This window comes from Cervus canadensis, chromosome 17, assembly GCF_019320065.1.
Source record: "Cervus canadensis isolate Bull #8, Minnesota chromosome 17, ASM1932006v1, whole genome shotgun sequence".
NCBI classification, from domain to species: domain Eukaryota; kingdom Metazoa; phylum Chordata; class Mammalia; order Artiodactyla; family Cervidae; genus Cervus; species Cervus canadensis.
In genome coordinates, this window is record NC_057402.1 from 36147821 (window position 1) to 36175636 (window position 27816).

The 27816-nt window shown below is 39.1% G+C and overlaps 1 protein-coding gene across 1 annotated transcript; it reads left to right on the forward strand.

Annotated features, from left to right (window-relative positions):
• TSPAN3 (tetraspanin 3) lies at positions 1–27816 on the forward strand. The gene is made up of 7 exons (XM_043490116.1): positions 1–279; positions 13849–14040; positions 14271–14345; positions 17399–17500; positions 18747–18899; positions 19163–19246; positions 26909–27816. Exons 1-7 carry the CDS (start codon positions 217–219, stop codon positions 26999–27001), a joined length of 762 nt encoding a protein of 253 aa, XP_043346051.1. The 5' UTR covers positions 1–216; the 3' UTR covers positions 27002–27816.

A 27816-nucleotide genomic window follows, 5' to 3' on the forward strand; every position in this document is an offset into this window, starting at 1 on the left:
TAGGGAGCGGCGCGGGGGCCCTGCGGAGACTGCGGCGGCTGCGCGTAGGAGCGAGGTGCTTGCTGGGCCTGGGGTTCGCGACGGTGCCGGGGGCTGCGGTGAACGCCTCGCAGGCCGTGCAGTTCCCTGTGGGGAGGCGCCGTCGCCATTGCCACCTCGCTCGGTGAGCGCGTCCCGAGCGCTCGCCGAGCAGAGCCGCAGCCGACCGGCGGCACCATGGGCCAGTGTGGCATCACCTCCTCCAAGACCGTGCTGGTGTTTCTCAACCTCATCTTCTGGGTGAGCGTGGCCAGCGGGCGGGAAAGGGCGAGGGGCCGGCGGTGAGGCCCGAAGAGGCCTCGGCTGAAGCGCCGGTGGGGAACCAGCGGGGACACAGGCTGGGTCGCGGCTGGCGCTGAGGAGGTGGGAGAGAGACGGGACCCTGCGGCGGAGACCCGGGAGGGCCTGGCCCCGGAGGCCGCTTTGCTTTGGTCCCTCCGCGGCCAGGACGAAGACTCGGGGTGTAGAGGACGGTGAGGAGAAACCCTCGGGGGCTTCTGGCGGCCTCCGTCTCGGGCCCAGCGCCCCGGCCGGCGGGCTCTGTGCCAGGAGCCCGGCGCAGAGAGCCCACCCTCCCCCCTCCCCCAACCTCCCCCCGGAACAGCCTGCTGGACGGAGAGCTCTTATTGCAGATTCTTTCAGGACCTCGGGCTCGAAATAGGATATCCCCCAAAGGGTCGGGCGCCACTTTCTTTGTCAGGGCCCGGAGCCCCCGCGGCTCCACTGGCAGCCCCGAGGCGAGCGAGCAAACGGTGCAGAAGTGCGGAGACGCTTCCGACTCAGGCGTGAGGAATTTTGCCTTAGAGCTCTTTGTGTGTGGAGAACTGGTCGACTGGTTACCAGCCCAGAAAACGGAAAGGTTTCAACCAGAAGCTAAATAATCCTTTGACGAGGAAAATCAATCTTATTTGTTTGGTCATGGGGGTGGGTAGCCTGAGATTATAAACCTTGGTTAAATATGACTCGAATGTCACAAGATCCAAAAAGCGATGAGTTCACTTTCAATAAAAGGTGGCTTATGAATTTTTTTGGACACGCCCCCAAAGAAAGGGCCCTTTATAAAGCACTTCATCTTACTTCAGGTCCTTATCTCGTCAGGGACTTTTGTAATAACCTGTATTATTCCTATCAGCCTCTCCACCCTCTAGTTCATCTGGACCTTGCACCCGGATAAATCTTATTAAGCTTTTCTTCCTTCACATCACTTTACTTCATTTAACAAACACACACCCCTCCCTCAAAGCTTCAGCAGTAGAATAAAGTTCAGTGCCCTTCTGGTATTGCAACCAATGTCCTCAAATCATCTTTTCCTTCCTCACGATTGACCATGTTCTTAAACCATGTTCTTAAACACCTGGACACATTTCTGTGTCCCCAGTCTCCAGGACACTTCTTGAACATTTCCACTTCCCATCCTTTTGTATGTCTCCATTCACCTCTTTCCCACAAACATATCTAAATTGGAAAGAATCCTTTGCTTCTTACAACCTGGTTCCCTCCTCCCCCTGCAAAGAATGAAACTTTTCATATCCTGACTGCTGTAGCATAAAAGAATAATTACACATCACAGAGCACTTACCACACACATCTTTTGCTGTAGAGTCTTTCAGGGTATGATGTGATGAAAAGAATCCTGACTGAGAGTACTGTTCAGGATCACCCACGTGACATCAGGATTCCATTATTTCTTCTTTTCCCTTTAGAGCAGTGTTTCTGATACTTTAGTTTGACTTAGAAGCCTTTTTAAAAGGTAAAAGAATCTCCTAGTATCTCCAGATGAGAAACACTGTTAGATAAGAAGATTCGTAAGTGTAGACTTAGCTTTGTATCCTTTCCAGTCCCTTATTATTTTTATGGGCATACAGTTTGATTTTGAAGAATCTGTCTAATATCAGGTGACTTCTAGGCTTTTCAAGCTCAGGGACTGGAATTGTCAAAGAAACAAAATACTGGAAATACAGGAAGCATTTTCTTTAAATAATTAAATTTTCATTTAAAATTGCAGTTTATTCAAAGATTCATTCATCTTTAGAAATTATATAAATATATGTACTATTATTGGCACTTAGTGAAGAAGGTTATGTTGACCTTCAGTTGTGCTTTTCATGGTGGGTTCTTGCCAAGGCTGAGGTTAAACACCCTTTATCTAGGTTAGTAGAATAGTAAAATGTTTGTGAGGTGAGCTGTGATGAGCAAGTTAAGCAGACATGTAGGGGGAAAAATGTGGCACAGAGCAGGATTTGTGTAACATAACTAAGAAGGAAGCAATATTAGATGTGTCTCCCACAGAATTCGTAGTTTAGGGACCAACCGTTGGAATCTGATGATGTTGGTAATCATAACTAAATTTGAGTGCTTTTTATACCCAGGCACTGTTCTAAGTACTTTAATGGAATAAAGCCTCATTTGGCAGGGAATATTATGCTTCTTTTACAGATGAGGACATTAAAATTTACTCACAGTGGCACACCCAAGGTGGGGCAGAGCCAACCTTCATACCCAGGGTGTCCTATACTCTAGAGCCTGTGGTGTTAGAGCAAAGTGTGATTTCAAAAGACTTGCAAAGGGGAAGGAGCTCTTCAGGCAGTGTTAGACTCACTTGCTCCAAAACATAATTTTAACCTTGTTTAGAACTTCCACCAGCATTTAAAACTATACTATTTAACTTGTCAGTTTAAAAAATTAGGTCATTATTGGGAAGTACATAAAACATGTTAACCTGTTCTTCCTGGATTTTATATTGCATTCTTCAGTTCTAATAAGTGTATTCTTTTATAAGTGGTCCGTTCCACCTTTTAATACCTTAATGTATAAGTATAAGAATAAGCATTCCCTACATAGAGCATCTCTAACATTTATCTGGGTTCCCCTGGGCAACATTTCCCTCATAGCTCAGTTGGTAAAGAATCTGCCTGCAGTGCAGGAGGCCCAGGTTCAATTCCTGGGTCGGGAAGATCCCCTGGAGAAGGAAACGGCAACCCACTCCAGTATTCTTGCCTGGAGCATCCCATGGTCAGAGAAGCCTGGCAGACTACAATCCATGGGGTTGCAAGAGTTGGACACAACTTAGCAACACCACCACCACCACTGGTCAACATTAGTAAAGATTTTTTTAACTGTTGTATTGGCTTTTTACTATCAGCTGATTGTTGATAAGTGTTGAAGTTTAATTGCTTTGGCAACATATTTAAACTCTGCCTCTTAATATCTTGATATCCTGGTTCAGTCGGCAGTTTGTTCAGTGCGTTGTAATGTGGAAATAGATATGTACTTGAAATGCTTAGAATCGGCATTAAATGATATAACAGCCAAAGTTGTTAATGTTGACTTGGTGTAGATTATTATGGACAGTACAGTCTAAGAAAATTACTGTGGAAAGGCACAGGCAAAGGGGAAACAGTGGTTTCTAAAGTCCTTAAGCTTGTCTTAATGGAAATTGAGAGCTCATCACCAAATTCCAAAATATTAGGGCTTGTAGCATGAAAGGTAATTTTGGACAAGTTTGTACAACTTGGATCTCTTTGTTTTTTACAGAGTGGCATAGCTTTAAATGTAAGTGTATTAGTGCTAGACCCATGATGATTTTTAGAAGACAAAAGTGTTTAGTGACTACATTTTGAAGGGTATTAGAATAAACAGTCAGTAACCTCTTCTCTAAACTGCACTTTTGCTCCAAGGTCAGACAAGAGCCTTAATTCAGTGAGTCATTTGATCTGACCTGGGAGGCCTCATCTAAAACAAGTTTAAATCAGTACTTGATAATTTCAGGTTTTATTCTGTTAATTGAGTACTTAATTAAGTCCCATGTTATACAAATTACCTTTACTTTTTCTACCCTAGAAGGAGAGCCAATTGGCTGGTGTTTATTTTGCTCACACATATCTTAGGCATTATAGAGACTGTAAGAGAAAGCTTTGTCCATGCTTGCAGAATTTCTAGTCTGGCACATCTGCTTAGGGTGTTGTTTTTATCAGTATGAAAAGCTATAGTAACGCTAAAACGGCTGTGGAATAGGAGATACCACAAGGTTAAACACCTTTTAAAGGCTTTTGGAAACAACTTTAGAATGTGGCAGCTTCAGTAATCATTCATTCATAGGAAATACAAATCCTATTTAAAAGCCTTATTTAAGCTTTAAAATTTGTCTTAAAAAAGTTTCAAGTTGCATTTGCCTCTGTGAATACATAAAATTAAGGAAATGTGCTTTGTTAAGCAAATACTACACAAATGTTTAAGCACCCACTTTTTGCTTATATTACTGATAAAGTGGTGGAAAAGTGAAGATCTCTGTTCTTACAGAGCTTTACAGGACAGACAGTTAAAAATAAGCAAGAAAAATAACAGATAGTGATATGTTATGCAGAGAATTAAGACAGAATGATGTGATAGAGTGATTAGGTGGCTGCTTTAGGTTGGCAAAGAAGTCTTCTCCAAAGAGGTGAAATTTAATCTGGAATATGTGAAGGAACAGATGTTGGGGTGATTTGGAGGAAATGGGGGACATTTAAGATAAGGAACAGTCTACAGGCCCTAAGGCAAATTTGATGTGTTCAAATTACCTTCATGCTTTTGTTTAAAAGATAAAAATTTATTATGAAATATTTCAGTTTAAATGAAAAACTGCTTGTCACACTTCTCCATATATGTATTTTGTGTTTTCTAGCACATCTTGCACATTCGAGTTGAGAACATGATACTTTAAAACTGGATCCTTCATCTCACATCCTGGAATTTATTTCTTTACCTCTTGTACTCCCATCTTCATGAGTGACTGCTCCGACAAAGAATATGTCATTGGAGCACACCTTCAGCTAACAGATTTCTTTTTTCATAGTTGTTTCTCAGTTTACTAGAGGAAAAGCAAGTAATGGTATATAACAGGAGACCTATTTCTTGTCTTTGACAGTTAAGAAAATGAATTACTTCCAGTCTAACTGCATTCTCAGTCATCTGTCCACTGGACCAAACACCTTGTGGCTGTGAGCTATTAACTGAAAGAACTCAAAGCAATGGGAATGTAGAAGGACTCTATTTAATTGGCAATTTAAGAAATAGGTTGTTTATTACCTTTTTAGGGTATTTATCATGCTTTGAAATATTTTAATGAATTTTATTCCATAAGATCCAACATTAGGAATTTTTCAAAAAAATTATTCTGTAAAATTTATACTTGCATCAAACAAGTATACCTTAAAACTCATTCATTCAGTAAATACTTTTTGAATATCTGTGCTTTACCTGTTTGAGAAATGCAAAAGGTATAGTGTCTGCTTTCTAACAGCTTATAGGAAGAGGGATCAGACAGACAGGCAAAATCATTTAATGTTCCATTGAATTTAATTTCTAGTTGCTCCTCTCTGTCCCCCTTCCACGTGGACAGTCTTTAAGTCTTCCTTTAAAAATGTCATCTCTTTCCTCCCTCCCCCTGTTTAATAGTTTGGTAGAGCCAGTAGCTGAGAAAAGTTATTTGCATTGGTGTATTTGTTTTTGACTTATCAAAAGGAAATCTATAGTAGATGCTGACATACTGTATTTTACACTGTTGTTGGTATTGATTAAACACATAACCCAAGCAAAGGCAAACTCTCCTGTTATGAAGCTGAAACACCTCAGAGGGCTCCGGTAGTAATAACTGACTCTTTACAGTTAGAGTAGGGTATGGGGATAGAGAGTCTCAAAGAAAAATGTGTATTTAAATACTCTGAAAATACTTTCAGATGACCCCTGGAGTCTTGCAATCTGAAAATATCTAATTTCCATGCTGTTACAAGAGTTTGACTGCGGCAGTTGCAGATCTCCAGTTTGAATGTTTTGGGTTTTTCAACAGGGAGATAAAAATCGGATTAAATAGAAAAATTTTGTTAAGCTAGATAAACAATGATTATAAAAAGTCAAATACAGAAAAAGTGAAAATAGGACAAAATTGAGGAACATGACCTTTGGAATATCTTCAGAATAATATTGGTTTAAAGGATTAAAGTATTCTTTCTTTAAGAATAATGGCAATAATGATAGTGATATTGATAATGAAGAAAGAAGTGGCTTATTGTCAAGATTTTACACCTCGAAGTAGGGTTTTGTTTTGTCTCCTTGATAGGTGATATTTATGGGGGGAAAAAGATGTGTACTGAAATGATCAGAATTGTATTAAGTAGTCAGAAAACATCTAAAGATGAGTCAAAGCCAGGCAGACCCAAGAAAAGTCATAAACAGGGAAGATTGGCAGAGGTGCCTAAAACATTTGGGATTGAAGAGATTCCTATTTTATGTTTTGGTTAAGGACAGATTTAATAATTCATTTGTTAAAGAACAACAAAGTCTCAATTTCAGATACAATTTTAAATATTGACTTTCATGATTCTGCAAATATATATTTCCTTTTTAAAGAAGACACTAAAAAATATTTTACTATTACCATAATTTCACCACTAAGAGACAACCAGTATTAACACTTTGGTGTTTATAAATATCCATGCATAAGGGTGTTTTTCCCCCTAACATACCACAAGTGTGTTACTAAATTATGCTTCAACATATTTAAGGGCTGTAATGCAAATATATCTCTGGATGCTTGGGTTTTTTCTTTGTGTGTGTGTATGTATATAGTATTCTCTTTTATTTTTATTTATTTTTTTAATTAATTTTTTCTTGAAGGATAATTTCTTTACAGACTTTTGCTGTTTTCTGTCAAACTTCAACATGATCTTTTGTTTTTGCTATTATAATTTTGTTATTGTAACATTTTGATGAATGCACCTTGTACAAATCTGTTTCCATCTGACCTCCTTTCTTAAGAGTAGACTCCTAGAAGTACAGTTAATAGGTGCAAAAGCATAAATGCTGAGGCTAATAATGTGTTGCCAGATTGCGTTCCAGAAAATTTCTTATACTGCTGAGGGCTCTTCTCTCTGTATCCTTATGTATCTTTGAATACTGCTTGTCTTTATTATTGACCAATTTGTTATGGAGAAAATGATATTTTTAATAGCTTCCTAAATTCTTGGTTAAAATAACTTTAATTTCTGTTAAGAAGATTTGAAATCTTTGGTATAGTATAGTCTTTTTTTTTTCCTTGAGTGATAAGAGAAATATGCAGCATTGGACTTGGTAAAAGAGTAATTCTGCTTAATGATACGAAGTATTTTATCAGATTAAGTCAGAACACAAATATGTTTGACTAGAGAATGTTATGTAAGTAGTAGAATGCTGAAAGATTTAAGGTGATTTTAAGAAACTTATGGCTTGAGGGTGGAGTTTGGGGAAACTTTCAGAAATGCCCTGTATAGGGACCTACCTGGTGGTCCAGTGGTTAAGACTCTACACTCCCAGTGCTGGGGGCCCTGTTCAATCCCTGGTCAGAGAACTAGATTCCACATGCCACAGCTAAAGATTTCTTATGCCGCCACTAAAGATTCAGCATGCTGAAATGAAGAAGGTCAAAGATTCCACGTGCTGCAACCAAGACTTGGCACAGCCAAATAGATCACTTTTGTAACTTGGAAGATAATTGCTTTACAATATTGTGTTGGTTTCTGCTGTAGAGCAGCGTGATTCAGCTCTAAGTGTAGGTATGTCCCCTCCCCCTAAAGCCTTTGTTCCAGCCCCGATCCCACCGCCCCAGGTTGTCATGGAGCGCTGGGCTGAGTTTCCTGTGTTACGCAGCAGCTTCCCCCTAGCGATCTGTGTTACACATGATAGTGTATCTGTGTCGTGCTCCTCTCTCGATTCACCCCACCCCCTTCCCCTAATGTGTCCACAAGTCTGTTCTCTTCGCCTGCGTCTCTATTCCTGACCTGCAGATAGGTTCATCAGTACCGTCTTTTCTGAATTCCATATATATGCGTTAAATGCGCTGTATAGAATTACCAATGAATTCCTTGTAGGAGAGAAGGGGGATAGGTACATGAGAGACTGTTGTGACCATACAGAAAGCTCTGAGTTAAATGTTTAAAAATAGATACAGAAGATGAATTTCTGCTGCTGTTTTTTCCCTCTCTGCTTTTTGAAATCTGCACTCTTACAAAAGTCTGGAGTACACAGTGGTTTTTTGCCAAGTCTTTCTGTTTTTTCTCCCAACATTCCAATCCTTCTGCTTTACCAATTGATTGATTGTTGGAGGCAAAAATCACACAGAAGTAGTTCTCGCAGGTGAGAAGAATTTGTCAGACTCTGCTTTTAGCTGAATGACTTCAGATGGCCCCCTCATCTTTACCCTGTCCTGCAGGAAAATCACTTCTGTTCTTTGCTTTATCTTCACCCAAATGCTCTGTGGGATGCTTCTACCCTCACATTTCTAAATTTCCATATAGATACACTTTCACAGCAGAGCTGTTTCATCTCTTATTGTGGAATAGTCTGTTTAATTTTAATGTTGCCACATTCCGGTGGCAAGCTCACTGTGCTTGATGTGCTCCCTTTCATTTCCTATTTCTTCTTTCTTAGAAAAGTAAAGAATTTAGGAGTTTTGTGGATTTTAGTATTTCATCATCTCTCTCAGAAGATTTGAAAAGTACAGAAACAAAACAACTAGTTTCTAAAACCAAAACATTGGTTTCTAAACTATAGAAAAATCAATCTTACATAACAAAATGAAATTTCTTACTTTAAAAGGGCTTTACATTTGTATGTAGGGAGTGAAGGGGTGAAAGGATAAAGTGAAGTGTCATACTTCTGAAACTCATATTTCTAAAATTTCCTAACAGGTAGCTTTATTTTTGGAGGAATAGCTTGGTGTTGTGCAAAAGCACTCTTTCCTAAGGTTTTAAAATTCTGTGACAGTTTAGAACATGAGTTTATTAAAGGGTGAGGAAGAGGGACTTCCCTGGTGGTCCAGTGGCTAAGACTCCACGCTCCCAGTGCAGCCGGGGGAACCGGGTTCAGTCCTGCTCAGGGAACTAGATCCCACATGCCTCAACTAAAGAGTTTGCATGCCACAACTGAAGACCTGGTGCAGATTTTAAAAAAGGCTAAGGAAGAACACTTTTCAGAAAATTCTTTTTTTTCCCTATTGTTTCAGCTTTCAGCCTTTCCCTTAAATTTCCCTTCATTTCTTTGTAAAAAGGATGAATATTTTTAGTATACTGTCCTCCACAAATCCTCCTTATAGGCTCAGATTTTCTCAGTGGTGACTAAAGCAGCTCAGCTGCTTCCAAGTTCTACATTTCATCCCCTCTGCAGCTGCTTTGTTGGCAAAGCCCAGAGCCTTTGATAGATCTCAATCCCAGCATGACCCTTCAGAAGAAGGGTTTAACCCTACTCACCTTTTAGCCTAATAGCCACAGCTCCTATGTTAAAAATCTTCATGACTGCAAGTCCCTATTTAGGAATTACTTACAACCTTCCTTACATTTACCATATAACGCCCCACCTATGTTTGTCATTTGGATGGTTGGATATCATTAAAGCAGTTGTTTATTGCTGTTTTTAGGCCTTCAACTCTTGTTAGGACACCTTCTCTGTATTTTCAGAGTAACTGATGTCATTTCATAAGTTGTTTATTATACAACTTCTATTAAGCACTATATATTCATGTCATTGGGCTCTGAATCTGCCTACCAATGCAGGAGACGTAAGAGATATGGGTTCAATCCCTGGGTTGGGAAGATCCCCTAGAGGAGGGCATGGCAACCCACTCCAGTATTCTTGCCTGGGGAATCCCATGGACAGAGGAGCCTGGCGGGCTACAGTCCCCAGGGTTGTAAAGAGTCAGACATGACTGAAGCGACTACACACACACACATATACACACACACACACATATACATACATGTCATTGACTACACACACACACACACGTCATTAAGAGGAGAAAATTTAGGGGACAGCCTCTGTTTATGAGTTATTTGATTTATATAGTTTCATATCAGCAATCACTGCAGTTTTTGCTTGGTACATGCAGCGACTATGCTGCTTCCCCCTGTATGTTGTCAAAATAGAAGCATTATGTTCTCAACTGCACTGTGAGATTTAGATGTTGACTGATTTGCAGCCTGGGGAAGGAAACTTCTCTCAAAGCTATTAGTAAAGGAACAGGCAGCTTTACAAATGGCATCTCCTCCTTCCATTGCATTCATTATCTGTCTGGGTGGACTGGGTGGAAGATGGCGCACTGGAAGTGTTTCGCTTGGCCCACTCCCAGGCAGCACCAAGGGTGAGCCTTGTAGGGATCTCAAACTCATTTCATGTCTAAAATGGAAATAGTTCTTCGATGTCCTGTATTTCAAACTGTTGAGTAAGTATATCTTCTGGTTTTATTTTCAGTCAAATTTATGTAGCCTTTAATTACGTTTACTAGCAGCTCAAAGATGGAATTTATTTTAATTCAAGCCTTGTAAGAAATGAAGGTTGCCTGTTAGAGTAAGAAAAGCTAAGAATCCAAAGAATAGAGAGATGACTAATGAAGACAAATTGGATAAAATTTGATTGCTTCATATATAGGATTTCTTTTAATTCAGTTTGGGGACTAAAAGTATTTACTATAACAAAATGTGTGTACATATCTGTATGTTTGCATATCACACATATGTAGTCAAGAAAAAGTAATTTTTGGTATGAGTGTTAAGTATTCCATATACTTCTGTGGTTAATGCACCCAAATAAACTGTTTATCCTCTTTTCTCTCTCTTATGTCTTCCATCATCCCATAATAATATGTCCCCAAAGTAAGTATGTCAGTGAACTGAGGGTCTTTGAACAGGTTCAGTTGCTGTAAGTAAAGCATTTATAAGCTAATGTATTCCAGATGTGATGGCCATTAAGAATTAAGTAAGCTGAATTCAGTTGCTAAATCTTGTTTGAATAGTGAACTAAAATCTGTAAGATGGAACTGAAGAGAAACAAAGCAAATTCAAACCAAAGATTATGATTGAGCTTGAAGGGCAGTTTCAAGGGAAGAGATGAGATGAAGTGTTCTCAATGAATTTTGACAAATATCTACCAAGAACTGCTCTAGGTGATGGATGGTGGTCCAGCGCTGAAAGACTTACGGGCAAAGTTTGTGCCCGAAAGGTATGCAGAGATTTTATATATAGTTATAATTTCAGCACTTGTGATAAATGCCGTTAGAGCTGTGTAGGGGATGGTTTGTGACCAAGGGCACCTAATCCTGTCTGAAATGGTCAAGAATGGCTTCCTAAAGGAGAGGTGATATTTAAACTGCATCTTAATGGGTGACAAGGAGTCCCTAAGCAGATGAAGAGAGCATTCCGAAGACAGCAGCAAAGGTAAAGAAGTGAGAGAATTTGTAGTACACTTGGAATAACAGTTTTCAGTTGTTCAGGGTGCATGAGAGGTCGTGGAGTCTGAGCCCAAAAAGTGGGAAGGAGCAGCTTAGTTTATCAGAGGCCTTACTTGCCTCATCCTCATTTTAAGCATGCTAATGCCTTGTTCTGATTTATATTTTTAACAGAAACAACTGATCATATAAAGAACATATTATTAAGGGACAGAGGGAGGGTCAGCAAGTAAGGTTTAGGGTGAACAGGGGTAAGGCCCAAATTAAGACAGGCACTGCAGAGGCTTAAAGGGAAGTGAACAATATTCAGGTGTTTTGAAAGTAAATCTGGGGCTTCCCTGGTGGCTCAGTGGTAAAGAGTCAGCCTGCCAACGTGGGAGATACACATTCAGTTCCTGATTCGGGACAGTCCCACACGCTGCATAGTAACTAACCCCATGTACCACGACTGCTGAGCCTGGGAGCCCGTGCTCCACAGCAGAGTAGCCTCCACTCGTGACAATTAGAGGAAAACCTGCCCGCAATGAAGACCCAGCACAGCCATAAATAAAATTACTAAAAAGTAAAAAAGTAAACCTGAAGGAGTTTGCAGATTGATGGGATACAGAGGTAGGTCACAGAAAGAGTACAGAATAACTCTCAGGCATTTGACTAGGAAAAGTAACTGGTGCCGTTTGCTCTGAAATACAAAATATGAGGGCAGATTTAATGGAGTGAGCAGGAAGGCAGCGAGGGTTTGAGGTAGGTTGAGGTCAGGGCGTCTGTGGGACTTCCAGATGGGGATGTGTAGTTCTGAGTTGATGGCTTAGGTGGAGAGCTACAGTGACTGGTGAAGCCATAGCTAGGCTAGCCCAAGGAGAGCCTACAAAATGAGAACTAAATAGGGCCGAAGGTAGAACCCTGGAGATCACTGACATTTGTCTGGTAAAGGAGAGTCCCTGAAGAGAATGAGAGAGCAAGAAATAGGAAGAGCGCCAGCAGTGGGGGCCTCCTGAAAGCCAGAGGAGAGTTTGCAAAGAATGTGGTGTTTTAAATGGGCTCCATTTTTCTAGTTGATGTCTCTTAAAAAGTCCATGTTATTTATTTATTTTTTTAAAAATCAAGTTACTTTCTCAACTTTCTATAAATGGAGTCTTTTCCTTCCAGATCTGAGTGATTCCACCAGCCTAGTGTATGAAAATATACTGATGGTGCCCAAACTTAGAGAATCCCACAGACTTAAACTGCTTCCAGGTTGAGAGGAATTAATGATATAATTGTGGAGGCTCTTTTGTAGTTTGAAAATTAATGATGTATCTGTTAAATTTTAAAGAATGGTGAAATAATTCTTTTTATATGAAAGCCTCAAAGTGCTCTATAAATGATAATTCATTAAATCGATGTGTTAACACTTAGCCTCACACTGTATTTGCTCGTTCACATGAAAGCAGGCAACACTGGGCTGTAAGCATTGTGCTGGCGAAATTGACACAATGGCAAAACTGACAGCGATGAGAGGAGAAGGTGTGTGTTAGTAAAACTCTGTGACTGGAGTGCAGTGTCTGCGGCGGCAGCTGCTCCACGACTTTCTGCATCCACTCTCCCTGTAGGTGCTCTAAAACTTTGTACCTCAAAGTATAGTTCAAAAAGCAACAGTGTTAGCTGGGAGCTTGTTGGAAATGCAGAATCTCGGGTCCCACCCCTAGACCCACTGATCAGTCTGCAGTTTAATGAGATCTTCAGGTGATTCCTATTCACGTAGTTCGAGAAACACAATTCTAAAGCATAAATAGACTTAAAGCATTTGCAAGGGGCTTCCCTGGTGGCTCAGATAGTGAAGAATCTGCCTGCAATACAGGAGACCCCAGGTTCAGTCGCTGGGTCGGGAAGATCCCCTAGAGAAGGGAATGGCAGCCCACTCCAATATTCTTGCCTGGAGAACCCCATGGACAGTGGAACCTTGCAGGCTACAGTCCATGGGGTCGCAGAATCAGAAACGACTGAGTGACTAACACACACAAAGGATTTGCAAAGTTCTTTAGTCATTCAGCCCTCTAGCTTTACCATTTCACAGTCTCTACTAGGACAGCAAATTTTTTAGAAGTGGGTATCCTGTATCGTGGTTATTAGTTACTATTGTAATTTTCTTTCCCCAAGGCAAGAGATGAGAGTATAAATGCAGATTCTGAAATCAGATTACCTGGATTCTGGTCCTGACTCTGCCACTAGTTCTGATTTCCCCATTTGAGGGGGGCAACCCTCACCTCTGCACTGATCTGTAATTGACTACAGAAGGCCTTTGGGGTGTGTGTGTTGTTTTCATTCTTGTCATCTGTATTATGTACGGGATTAATGGTTTCTCAGTCCTAGATGAGCCAGCAATTACCAAAGAGTAGATGGAATTTGGAAGACTTTTCAACTTTAGTAAAGAAATGTTCTTACTAATGAATAATTTTCAGCTTCACTGATAAAAGTCTACAAATAGATTTAAAAGTGGTGGAAAATCTCATTGAGTTCTAACATGCCAAGAAATAGTGGAAATGTTTACCAGCAGGGGTTGGAGAATTTTACCAGAGCTCTGACCTTGTTTTCTACAGGGAGCCGCTGGCATTTTATGCTATGTCGGAGCCTATGTCTTCATCACTTACGACGACTATGACCACTTCTTTGAAGATGTGTACACTCTCATCCCTGCTGTGGTGATCATAGCTGTCGGGGCTCTGCTTTTCATTATTGGGCTAATTGGTTGCTGTGCCACAATCCGGGAAAGCCGCTGTGGACTGGCCACGGTAAGTTAGCTCTTCATGATATGTGGGAATATTCATTTGTGTTACTTGCTTGACTTGAGCATGAAACTCCATATTCTCTTTGGCTCTCTTTATAATTGGAATAGAATTAGCACTTGTCTTAAACTTGTAGCACTTATCTCAGATAATTACTTTTTATCAAGAGAGTATTTAGAGCTATTTTTTCGTTTGTATTTAATTTTTGACAATGTTTCCTTACATTTTCCTTACAGTTTGTCATCATCCTACTCTTGGTTTTTGTCACAGAAGTTGTTGTTGTGGTTTTGGGATATGTTTACAGAGCAAAGGTATGTTGTCTACTGTAATTTATATGTTTTAAAAGGTGGTTTAAGTGTTTTGAGTGAAATAGAACAAACTCATTTTCAGAGTAAACATTTTCTTTTGCCTTCAGTTTAGCCACCACTTGAAAAATATAAAGGTAATTAGAAATTATGTGTCAGGATTTCTTGTCTCATTGAATATAACAAAGTGTTACTCTGCTGCTGTCCTAGTTTTAGGTGGTGCTGGTTTAGTTGCTAAGTCGTGTCCAACTTGCCACTCCATGGACTGTAGCCCACCAGGCTGCTCTGCCCATGGAATTCTCCAGGCAAGAATACTGGAGTGGGTTGCCATTTCCTTCTCCAAGGGATCTTCCCTACCCAGGAATTGAACCCCAGTCTCCTGCATTGCAGGCAGATTCTTTCTGCCTGAGCTACGAGGGAAACCCCTAGTTTGTAGATAGTTTTCTTTAAATGACTCTAGTTGTTGTTCAGTTGCTAGTCATTCCAGCTCTTTGCAACCCCCTGGATTGTAGCACACCTGGCTCCCCCGTCCTTCACTATCTCCCAGAGTTTGCTCAAATTCATGTCCATTGAGTCAGTGGTGCTGTCTAACCATCTCATCCTCTGCTGCCCCCTTCTCCTTTTAACTTCAGTCTTTCCCAATATCAGGCTCTTTTCCATTGAGTTGACTCTTCATATCAGGTGGCCAAAGTATTAGAGCTTCAGCCTCAGTCCTTCCAACTAATATTCAGGGTTGATTTTCTTTAATATTGAATGGGTTGATCTCCTTGGAATTCAAGGGACTTTCAAGAGTTCTCCAGCACCACAGTTCGAAAGCATCAATTCTTTGGCACTCAGCCTTCTTTATGGTTCTACTTTCACATCCGTACATGACTGCTGAAAAAACCATAACCTTTGACTGTACAGACCTTTGTCAGCAAAGTGATGTTTTTTAGTATACTGTCTAGGTTTGTCATGTGAAAGTATTAGTCACTCAGTCGTGTCTGACTCTTTGTGACCCCATGGACTATAGCCCATCAGGCTCCTCTATCCATGGGATTCTCCAGGCAAGAGTACTTGAGTGGGTTGCTGTGCCCTCCTCCAAGGGATCTTCCCGACCCAGGTTTCAAACCCACGTCTTTTAGGTCTCCTGCATTGGCAGGTGGGTTCTTTATCACTAGAGCCACCTCAATCTTTGTCATAGGTTTGTCATAGCTTTCCTTCCAAGAAACAAGCATCTCCTTGACTGTAGAATGATCTACAAATGAATAATTGGTCAGCTGAGGAATTTGTTCAAATTTCCTTAGTCCATAGATTCCCAGATTTCTATTTTAAAAGAATTAAATTAAGGATTTCATTTTCCATTGCCTCTTTAGGGAAAAAATGCCTTGGTCCTAGACATAGAAAAAGGTTACTGGGAGTTGGTTTTCAGTCGCTCAGTTGTGTTCAACTCTTTTCGAGCCCATGGACTGCAGCATGCCAGGTTCCCTGTCCTTCATTATCTCCTAGAGTTTGCTCAAACTCATATACATTGAATTGGTGATGCCATCTAACCATCTCATCCTCTGTCATCCCCTTCTCTTGCCTCCAGTGTTTCCCAGCATCAGGGTCTTTTCCGATGAGTCAGCTCTTAGAGTCAGGTGGCCAAAGTATTGGCGCTTCAGCATCAGTCCTTCCAATGAGTATTCAGGGTTGACTGCCTTTATGATTGACTGGTTTGATCTCCTTGCTGTCCAAGGGACTCTCAAGAGTCTTCTCTCAACACCACAGTTCAAATGCATCATACTGGGAGTTGCAACCCTACAACTTGTTCCTGAGGAACGAGGGGCCCTACCAGCTCAAACACCAAGATAACTATTGCCAGCCACTCCTTTCTTGTCCTTCTTTCCTCTTTTCTGGTCATTTCTTGTTTTCTTGCCCCTTTCCTTTCTATTTTGCCCACTTTTGCTTTCCACCTACAGCAGCATTTAAGGCTAAATAGACTGCTTTAAATTAATTAATTTGGGTATAACTATAGAGCTTCCCTGGTGGCTCAGGGGTAAAGAACCCACCTGCCAGTGCAGGAGGCATAGGTTCGATCTCTGCGTGGGGAAGATCCCCTGGATAAGGAAATGGCAACCCCCTCTAGTATTCTTGTTTGGAAAATCCCATGGACAGAGGAGCCTGGTGGGCTGCAGTCCATGCTTTAGCAAAAGAGTTGGACACAACTTAGCAACTAAACAACAACAACATAGAACCGATACACAGGCATCTTAAGGTTATTCTCTGAGCACCCCCAGGGTTATTCTCATTGTAACTTATGGTTTGGAGTCAAAGACATGATAGGCTGATTTACTATTTAACCATTGCTGTATAACGTACCAGACAGCTATGCTAAAAAAAAAAAAATGCAGTGGATTATGCCCCTGCTTACAGTCTGATCATCAATTTAATGATCTTAACCACATGACTGATAAAATTACCATATAGGTCTCATCATCTTAGAAGGGTAAGGAGAATCTGGTACAAGCAAACTTAATTAAATGACACTTTAGTTGCCACTCTGTTGGCAGTGATACATTTTGAAGAGTTGATTTCCTGATTGTTTTTTTTTAAATCTGTTGATTACTTTTGCATATTTGTCCAAGTCTAAATAAACATTAAATAAGTAAAATGTAATATTGGTATTTGTCCCAAAAGTATCCTATAGGTGCTTTTTAAGTTGTTTAATTTTTACGTCCTTTAGGAAAGGAAAATGAGTAGGTCTTCTAAGAACCCCATTTGAAAAAGGAGGTGATATATTTATAATTCAGGACACCTCTATCTCAAGGCTCAACTACTTTATCCCTCTTTCATAAATAGGTAGCCTGCCATCTTGCACACAATCGTCTCTTTGATTGCTTTTAATCCAATGTAATATGTCTGACATTTTACCTGAGTCTACCTGAAGGCACGAAGGGAGACAACTTTTTTTCTTACAAGAAATTCATAGTACTATCTCGAAACTTTACATACATGCCATTTAGGCATTTAGCTGGAACCTTGACTAATGTTACTTTCACCAATATTTTTGAGGGACTGGATTCTTTGTTTTGATTCAGGTGGAAAATGAAGTTGATCGCAGCATTCAGAAGGTATATAAGACCTACAATGGAACCAACCCTGATGCTGCTAGCCGGGCCATTGACTATGTTCAGAGACAGGTGAGTTCTCTTGAAGCTGATTTGTTTTTGAGAACCAGTCGCTATTGAGTCAACATTAAACTTATCTCTGTTACTATGTAAATTAGCAGTGTACCTTTATAGCCATGGTTAGCTGCATAATGAGTCCAGTATTTTTACCTTCACCCTGGAAAAGTTTTTTCCACTATTACCTAGCATAGCCAGAAAGGAAGCATCTGCCCTTCCCCTCAAAAACTAATTAGCTAACGGGGTGATAATGGGCAAGAGGTTTATGTCACAGGAAAGTTGAGAGCCCAAATGAACTTTAGAGGAGGTGAGAAGTCTTTCACATACCTTTAGAAGACAAGACGGGCAAAGATAAGACAAAACTGTAAAAAAAGAAAATTATTGTAGACAATTTGAAACATACCTAAAGGTAGAATCATCTAGTAGATCTTTGTATCCATAAACTCACCTCAAAATTTATCCACTTTTTGCCAATCTTATTTCATCTATTACTCCCACATGTCTTTTGCTAGTTATAACTTAGAGTAAATCCCAGACATTTCAGACAAAAGATTCTAAATACTTTGTCTTTGGATATAATATTTAATCCAGAATCAGATGTTTAACAGGCAAAATTAAAGGTTTTTTTCTTAGCTATAAACTACCCCTTGTTGGCAGTATGATTTTTCAAACAGAGGGTCTAGAACCACTAATTATATGTAGTTTAAATTAAAGTTAAATTTAAATTAAAGTTAAATTTAAATTAAAGTTAAAAATTCACTTCCTCAGTTAATGCTAGCCACACTGTGAGTGCTCAGTAGTTCTGTGTGGCTGCTGCTAAGTCACTTCAGTCGTGTCCAACTCTGTGTGACCCTATAGATGGCAGCCCAACAGGCTCCCCCGTCCCTGAGATTCTCCAGGCAAGAATACTGGAGTGGGTTGCCATTTCCTTTTCCAATGCATGAAAGTGAAGGGTGAAAGTGAAGTCGCTCAGTCATGTCCGACTCTTAGTGACCCCATGGACTGCAGCCTACCAGGCTCCTCCGTCCATGGGATTTCCCAGGCAGGAGTACTGGAGTGGGGTGCCATTGCCTTCTCCTATGTGTGGCTAGTTGCTACCATACTGAGCTTACAGACCTACAGCATTTCTGTCATTGCAGAAAGTTCTGTTGGACATCACTGGTCTAAAGTAGCTTAAAGCTCTGCCGTGCACAGAACTCTGAAGTTCAGCACAGGCCATGTGTTCTATGAGGACTGATGTCTCTGTTCTCTTCTCTGTTAGCTGCACTGTTGTGGAATTCACAACTATTCAGACTGGGAAAGTACAGACTGGTTCAAAGAAACCAAAAACCAGAGCGTCCCACTTAGTTGTTGCAGAGAGACAGCCCCCAGCTGTAACGGCAGTCTGGCCCACCCCTCTGATCTCTATGCTGAGGTAAGTTCAGTTTCTTAACTAGCACTTGAATCTAGCCTGGTAACCTGTTTTCTTGGTGAATTATCTCTACCTAGAACTTTTCTACCTTATTTTACTTGTCTTTAATGTCATTTTTTTTTTATTTTAATAGAAATTATTTTCAAATGCATTCTTTTTCCCTCTTGTAGTTTGTCATTTCCATTCCTGCCAATTAGTAGTATTGTGTGACCTTGCAGCTTTTCCCTTTTTAAAAAGACTAATGAAGGTGACTTTGGGTGTTTCAGGGGTGTGAGGCTCTAGTTGTGAAGAAGCTACAAGAAATCATGATGCATGTTATCTGGGCAGCATTGGCATTTGCAGCTATTCAGGTAAGCACAGCTAGCCAAGGACTTATCAGAGTGTACTGATTCTCCAATGTCAATACCAAATGGTTTTTAACCACCACGTGCAGTTAAGCTTTGTGTATATGGATAACTTGGAAGTGATTGAGGTACAGACACCAGTTTCCAACATCTTCTATTTCCTGTCTCCAGACATAGACCCAGAATGGTCCCAGAAACCAGAGATCTGGATGGGGAAACCATGGACGAGGGACTTCTTGTTTTATTTTCTTGACTTGATTAGTGAGTGACCTGTTCAAAATACAGACTGTTGTCATAATGTATTCTTGGGAGGTGCTTTAGTAGAACTTCACACAATTGTTAAAAAAATCAAACTGCTTTATTTTAGCTTGGAGATGGAAAGCTTTAATTTTTTTGTTTCTGTTTCCATTTCTTGCTTTCCTGTCTCCAAGAGATTTATATGTTAATATACATACATCAAGAACTGGCACTACACTAGTCTCTTACACTAATAGGAGCAACTTTATCACTTTACAGAAAAGACTATTAAGTAAATACTGAGGTTTATCCACCCTAGTATTTGTGGATTTAGTTTTTTTAAACAGATTGGTATCAAGAAGTCTGTCATACTGCTTGGCATATATGGAAATGTCCTGTGTCTTTTTGGTAGCTGAGGGTACTTGTCCCAGCTCCTACCAGTGAAAACAGTCTTTTTCCCTCCTTACTAATAGCTTGTACAAAGTAGCTGGTAATTGTTTTAATTAGCTCTCACTTTATCAAAAACAAACAAACAAGCCCACACATATCCTTTATACTTCATCAATTAAGTTCAGTTCAGTCGCTCAGTCGTGTCCGACTCTTTGTGACCCCGTGGACTGCAGCACGCCAGGCTTCCCTTTCATCTCCAACTCTCGGAGCTTGCTCAAACTCATGTCCATCGAGTCAGTGATGCCATCCAACCATCTCATCCTCTGTCATCCCCTTCTCCTCCTGCCTTCAATCTTCAATCTCATACCCACCTAAAAAACAAATAAGGAAGATGACTATTTTTCTGCCCAGTTAAACTACCTACATTCCTAGTTTCTCAGGTATATATATTTTATCTTAGGGATTCTGTTAGAGGAATGTTACAACTATTTGAAAATGATTGAAAATCCTTTGCATCAGATCTAGTTCTCAGAGTGTTCTGTAGTATTCTTTTAGTATATTCTTGAAACATGCTTTAGGTCCAGAGAATCTGTTCTAGCACATTATTGACCAAAGACATACTAACACCACAGGCATTTGTTTCTGCAGAAATCCCCCAGGCAATAATGTGTTAAAGTTTTTCTATCATTTAATTGCTAGATAAACCAATGTAATTGCTAATTTATATGTAAGTTGCTTGGTTTGTCTGCTCTCTGTATATTTGAACAGAAAGTAGTGTATTTAGTAGGAAGTTCCTTTTATAATGGCAAAAAGGTGATTGTTTACTTTGCTGGTATTCAAACAGCTCTGAAATGATTGATTAAAAAGCCTAGCTCTATTTGCTATGGTCTCTGCCCTTCTAAGCATTTACTCTGTGGCTCAGCATAGCAGTAATCTGTAGGTCAGCAGGGATGTATTTCATATTTTCTTTGTGTAAACACTGTCATTTAGCTAAAAATAATGAAACATGAAGGTAGTGTCTTTACCCAAGTGAAATCCTGATCTGTGCATTTTTAATGATTTTATGTGTGGTAATAAAGCTGCATATATTAGCATGCAGCAGAAAAGCTTAAGAAGTATATGATGCTTATGATCATGAAGTATGCAACATGTATATAGAAGGCTAATGAAAACACTCAGATATGTCCCTCATCTACTTGAGCTTATTAACCAGCTTATTAATATTTCTTCATTAAATATTTTTCAGTGGGGACTAATAAACATTCTAACCAGTCTTTTAAATATGCCTTCTCATACCATTTTATAGTTAAATCACCATGGCTTAAATAATATCTGATAAAAGCTTTGATGTTTCAAGTTCAGCAAAACTAAGTCAGAGATTGAGAACTTTTGCAGACTTGAAACATAGTGGTTTTGAAAATTTTAAAAATTTTATTTAGTTTTAAGAGAAAAAAACATCCAAGGGTTTTCTAATATGTGTGAGTACCTATAAATGTTTAAACTTTTGATATTCAGAATCTGATGTAGATTGGTGCCCAGGATACGGAAAACCTAGGTGAAGGCAGAAACAGCTCAAAGAGCAATGAGCTTTTATACTTACCCTGATAGAGAAAGAGCTAGAAGGATGCTTGGGCATTCTCCAGTCCCTGTTCCCTTAGTTTTGAAGACCTTGAAATTGAGGAAGAGCAAATATAGCATGACTTATGACCATCACTAAATCTTGAACCTTATCTCCATGTGTGCTCTGCCTCTGATTACAAATTGAAGAATTAAGATTCTCTAAAGATTTATTTCCTAAATTCTGTTAAGAAATCTGACAGCAAATTGACACTTTAAGCTGGATGGAATACACAGTGTAATACCATTAAAAAATTGTTAGCGTTTTTCTTCAGGTTCTAAAGTGGGGAAGCTCTAAGAGCTCTTGCAGGAAATTCAGTTTTATTTAATGGTAAAGAAAGATGATTTTTGGTAGTGTTGTGAGTATGAAAACTATTTAAGTGCTGTCTCCTTCGATCTTGAGTATGATTTGTGGTACCGTTAAGCTACATTTCATCAATGTTCTAAGACGTAAAGGTGAATTTAAGATGAAATTTTCTCATCAGCTTAATTTACCAATAAAAGCCTCTTGTTTGAGTATTGTGAGCCAGTCTGCCCACCACCTCTTTTGGTGTGAGCCCCATTCATCTTATGTATTGTCCATGGCTGCTTTTGTGTTACGGTGACAGAGTTGAGTAGTTGCCACAGAGACCAGTTTTGTCTCTTGGTTCACAGAGCTTAAAATATTTACTATAATTGCCCTTTATGAAACATTGGCCCCCCCTTGTTCTAGTTTTGTTAAGTGGCCTAGGTTTGGGTAGGACCAAAATGATCAAGAAAGAAAAATCTGAAAAGTGCTAGTTAATTGTTACAACAGCATTTTTTAATATAAGAGAATGAGATTTTAAAGATTTTTCTACACTCCTTATACTATTAGTTTATTAATCAGCAAGATATTTCACTTCTTTGATGTTAACCAGCCTCTTAAATGTACAAATGATCAGCTATAAATTTTATATTTCAGCAGTCTGGTCATAATAATAAAATCTATAGAGTTTTGATTTGGCAAGCTCTTTTAAGTATCAGCAGCAGGTAAAGCCCTCTACAAAGGCAATATGGGAATAAATGGAAGTTATCAGTCCTTGGAGTCTCACAATGCTGTCATGTCCTTAAGATGGAATGATCAAGAGCAAAATTTTATAGAGAACCACTTCCCAAGGCCATGCTGCCTTTTTCTGGTCTGTATGCCAAGTGTGAAGGAGGCTGAGACTGCTATTTCCTTCCTGCTTCTTCTAACTTCTATTTTAATTCATTAAAATGAGTTAATATGCATATGTAAATAGCACTTTGGATTGGGCCCTTTAGATAGTTAAAATTGAGTGGCTTAATTCTGACCATCTTTTGAAAAAAATACTTCAAGTAATTCTTCCTTAAAAACTTAAAACCAAAGCTTGGGAAGCTAATTCCTGAGTAGCTAAGTTATGGTTTTTTATTTTTTAATTTGGGGAAAATTAATCTTAATTGTTAACTTTTTGAAAATTCCTTAATTGAAAAGCCCACTTGATAAATTTTTCTTCAAATTATACATATTTAATAAGAGGTGAAACTCCTGCTAAAGTCTTGACCCCAGTTCTCAAGTCCCTCCTTGTAGAGGCAACCAGTGTTCCCAGTTTCCTATATATCCTTCCTAAAGTAGTTTGTGGTTCTACAAGCACATAAATATTTTTTATACAAATAGAAACTTATAGGATGCAATTTTCTACTTTTTTTCTTAAGATAATTGTATGAAACCTCTAGTTTTGAGAAATAATGCAGACAGAATCTTTGTGTGCCTTGCACAGTTTCCCTCAGTGGTTAACATTTTGCAAAACTGTTATGTGTCACAACCAGGACATTGGCATTGATACAATCCACTGGTTTTATTTAGATTTCTCATTTCTGTGTGTGTATTCAGTTCTGTACAATTTTATGACCTGTTTGGTTCTTGTATCCACCACCACCACAGTCAAGATACTGAACAGTTACAACACTGTAAGAGTCCCACCTGGTACTCTTTTATAATTGCACCCACCTCCCTCCCATGCCTCCTCCCCCGTACCCTGGCAACCACTAATCCATCCTCCATTCCTAAAACTTCATCATTCTAAAAATACTATAGAAGTGGAATAATATATGTAACCTTTTGTACCTTCTTTTTTTTTTTTTTTTTAAAGAGGGATAAAAATGTTTTAATTGTTGAAATACAATTGAGTGATTTACACTTCAGTACAAGGTCGTTATCAAATTAAGAACTTTCCAAATATCCCACTAACCATCAGTGACAAGTCCTCGAAAGTAGTACAGAATTAACATGATAAGATGCTATGATCACACACAGGTAGAATGGGAGACTTGATGGCTATGAAGTACTTGTAGTTACACAAGCCTTTAACTAAAACAAAGAGGAATTTAATCAAAATGTACATACAGCATGCAATGCAAACCTCAGCAGCTGAAGTATTGCCATGTAATGCGTTGTTCCCAATAAAGAAACTCCTTAGACATTTAAATAAAGCTGAAAACCAATAGTAAAAAAGGGAAAGAGATAGCAGGAAGTATCAATTTAATCAATTTTACAGCTAAAAATCAACATGAAGTAGAAATAGTGAAAAATAACACACAAATATATTACTTTGGGTAACTCGTTGATAGTGCCTTATTATTTTAAGTTATAAATAGATGAAGGATTTTGATTTATAAAAACTATCAAAAAAAGCATCAGTGAAAAGACATGATCTTCATGAGCTGTGGGGATGTTCAGGTGAGACCCCAGTGGGGACACGGGACCGGCTGGGCAAGAAGCCTTCATAAGTTTGCCTTCTGCAGACGGATCATAGAAAGCTCCATATCCAAGCATGTTGTTTAACCAATTCCTTTCTAGTACCACAACATTCAGTATGTACCCATGGTTTTAACTATCAACTAAGAATTTCGGGGGAGGCGTGGAGACTGTTTAGAATTTCCTTGGAAATGTCTGTGCATGTTACAAAATCCCATGAAGGAAAAATTTCATCCAGATCTTGATGAACAGGCTCTTGATTATTGAGTCATGATATTTTCTTCTAATTTTTCTGCACAGTCTTTGTCTGATTGGACACCATATTGACAGCTTCAGATGGCAGACCAACATACACTCCTCCATAGTTGTACCTTCTTAAAGACAAATTAATATGCTACTATGGCTACCTATAAGTGTTCTATTTTTTTACCTACTTCAGAATTTATTTGCATTAATGGGCACTTATGGAAGTGTTGTTATTACCGAAGTGCAAGTAGTGAATACCCTCTGTATGTATGTGCAAAATCTATAGCAAAAAATTTGTAGCCTTTAAGTTGAGGGGTCAGAGAATAGGGATGACTTTTTGATAGGTGTTTCTAAATTTTTCTCAGAAAAGGGTGTTTCCAATGTCCAGTTCTAATTACCTTGTATAAAATACCTACCTCCCCATAATTCCATCTATAATTTTGTATCATAGAGCATTTTAATCCTTGGCAGTCAGTTTTTTTAATCATTTGCTTATGTATTTAGTAATCATTTTTGCTGTCAGCTGCGTGTTATATTTGGACTAGGTGCAGATTACTTCTCATGACCTGAATATTGTAGGGATAAGTTTCATTCTAAGAAATCACACTGGAGCTAAAACATTTGTGATATTTTTAAATCTGTTGTTGGAGAGTTTCAATAATCAATGAGATTTTAATGTAGCAAAGCTTTGGAAATGAACCTGTAATACTTTGTGATGAGGTTTGCACTATGGGAAGTTATTGTGTAGCACTTAATTTTTTTTTTTTATTGGAGTATTTAATGTTATTAAACAGACTCATTTCCAGGCATGAGTAGGATTTTATCAAGCTTATTAAGTTGTTTTTAGATCAGTACAAGTTGATTTAATTTAAAGTCAAGAAAAAAAGGATACTTATTTCAGACCCCATTTTGAGAGTGCTGACTCCAGTAGAAGTTAACCAGCTGAAAGGAATGTGAGGAAGTGAGGATGGGAAGAGATCTTTTCCCCAACCAAATCAATAATTTCAGAGCTTAGCATTTTTATTGCTCAATTTAACATTGCCTGGGAACATAATTGTGTTTGATCTTATAGCTATTCTAAAAATGTTCTGATGTACAGTGAATGGAAATGTGTTTCTTTAGGAATTAGATACTAAGCATGTCTAGAATTGGCTTAAGATATATAGTGAACTTCAACCATATCTACTTTTTAAAATGTCTTTAAGGTACTTTGCACTAGTAAACACTCAGCAAATGCTGATACAATGAAACTGATGAATTCAAGCAGGAAGTATATATCCCAAATGGGTAGAATAGAGGCTAAATAAGGGGAGAAGTTGGAGTGTGTGACTTCATCCTGGAGAATTCAGACTGAGGACATCTTTTGTCTCTGTACATGTGTCTCATTAGTAATCTTCCACTTCAGACTTTGAATGTCTAGTTATAGATCGGGTACATTCTGTTGAAATTAGATTGACCCCTATATGTACAAAGGGCCCTGCCTTTTAAAATCAAATAACTGAGACCTTTCACTTCCAGTGAAAAGTTAGAACAGCACATTAATTTATTTAGCTCTTTAACTGTATATGACTGTTTATATTTTGTAAGAAGGCAGGTCAGAAATTCTAGACTCGTTTCTCTTTAATCCAGCCTGATTCTCTCACTTACCCAAAATAACACGGCATGACTTTGTTACTATTCCAGTTTGCTACCACAGAAGGATTAGGCCTATTAAAATGATGAAGAAAGTAACCTTTAAAAGGTAATATGTACATAATATCATAGAGCTATCCTGGATTTCAAAAATAATAAATAATTGCAAAGCAGAAACCTTCAAACCACACTTTTTGGCATCTGGATTGGTTCCCCCTGCATAGGGCTTTTGGGCTACTCATATATTGGGCTTTTCATTCTGTGGATTGTCATAAAGCCTATGTCCTCAAAATCCGTGAAATACCAACATTAGATTTCTTCATATGTAGTCTTGCTCATTATACTCCCTAGACCTTTGCTGTCTAGTATGGTAACCACTAGCCACATACATCTGAATTTAAATTAATAACATAAAAAATGCAACTCCTTAGTTGCACTAGCTCCATTTCAAGTGATCAGGAACCTCATGTGCTACCACATGTGACAGCTCAGTTACGGACTGTTTCCATCACTGCAGAAAGTACACTTTTGTACAGCCCTGGTCTGGATCAAGATGGGGATGGCACTAGGAGAGCCTGGGTACTCTGCTCGCTTCACAGATTATTCTTAGATATGCAGCAGGGATGCTAAAACTGGGTTCTTAGTTCCTAAAAGGATAATGTGTTCACTAGAAACTGCTTACTGTTCGTGATTTTTTTTTGATGATTTGAGATCTTTGAACGGTGAAACAGTTCCATTGCCAACAAAGAAATACACACTTGCTGTAAGAGGATTTTCAGCCTTTTTTCCCCATTGTTTTCTTCCTGCAGCTGCTGGGCATGCTGTGTGCCTGCATCGTGTTGTGCAGAAGGAGTAGAGATCCTGCTTATGAGCTCCTCATCACCGGCGGAACCTACGCATAGTAGAAAACCCAAGCCTGAGCTTTTTAGTCTTGTTCTGATTTGGAAGGTGAATTGAGCAGGTCCACTGCTATTGGCCTCCTGAGTTCATTTAGTTAAAGCACACGTACACAGGTGTTGGACAGAGCAGCTTGACTCTTCATTTGTCTACCTTCTTACCTACCCACCGATGACTTTTTTTTTCCCTTTGTTCTAGCTGACTCTCCATGTCCGTAAGTGTTTTGAGTACGGCGGTAAATGTTCTAATCTCAGAACCGTTTGTGAGTTGCGTAGTGTGGTAGCATTAAAGGTTGACGTGGCCCTGCTTCTGTCACCTCCAAGCATAATGGGACTGCTGCTGTGGTATCACCAGGTCTTTCAGTCTTCACAGTGGAGGACTCTTGGCCAAAGGTTTTTGGGGGAAGGAGGAGGCAGTCAGCTGTCTGGTTAAAGTTAATACCAGATGGTGCCCCTCATCAGTGTCCTTTTTAAAAATATATACTATAGTTCAGTAAGATAGCAACTGTACAAAATGGCTAAGATAGATTTTAGAATCATACCTCGTGTATCTTGGTTCATCTTCAAAATCAGACTGATCTTTGAAACTAGCGGTTTTTAATCAAAGCTGGCTTTATAGGAGGAGTATAATGTATGCACTACTGTTTTAAAACAATTAGTGTGAGTGTGTGCGTGTATTTTTGTATGATTGAGCCCATTCATCGTAAGTCTAAACTCGTTAGAAATAATGTACCCATGTAGACTAGCAAAATAGTATGTAGATGTGATCTCAGTTGTAAATAGAAAAATCTAATTCAATAAACTCTGTATCACCCCCTCAA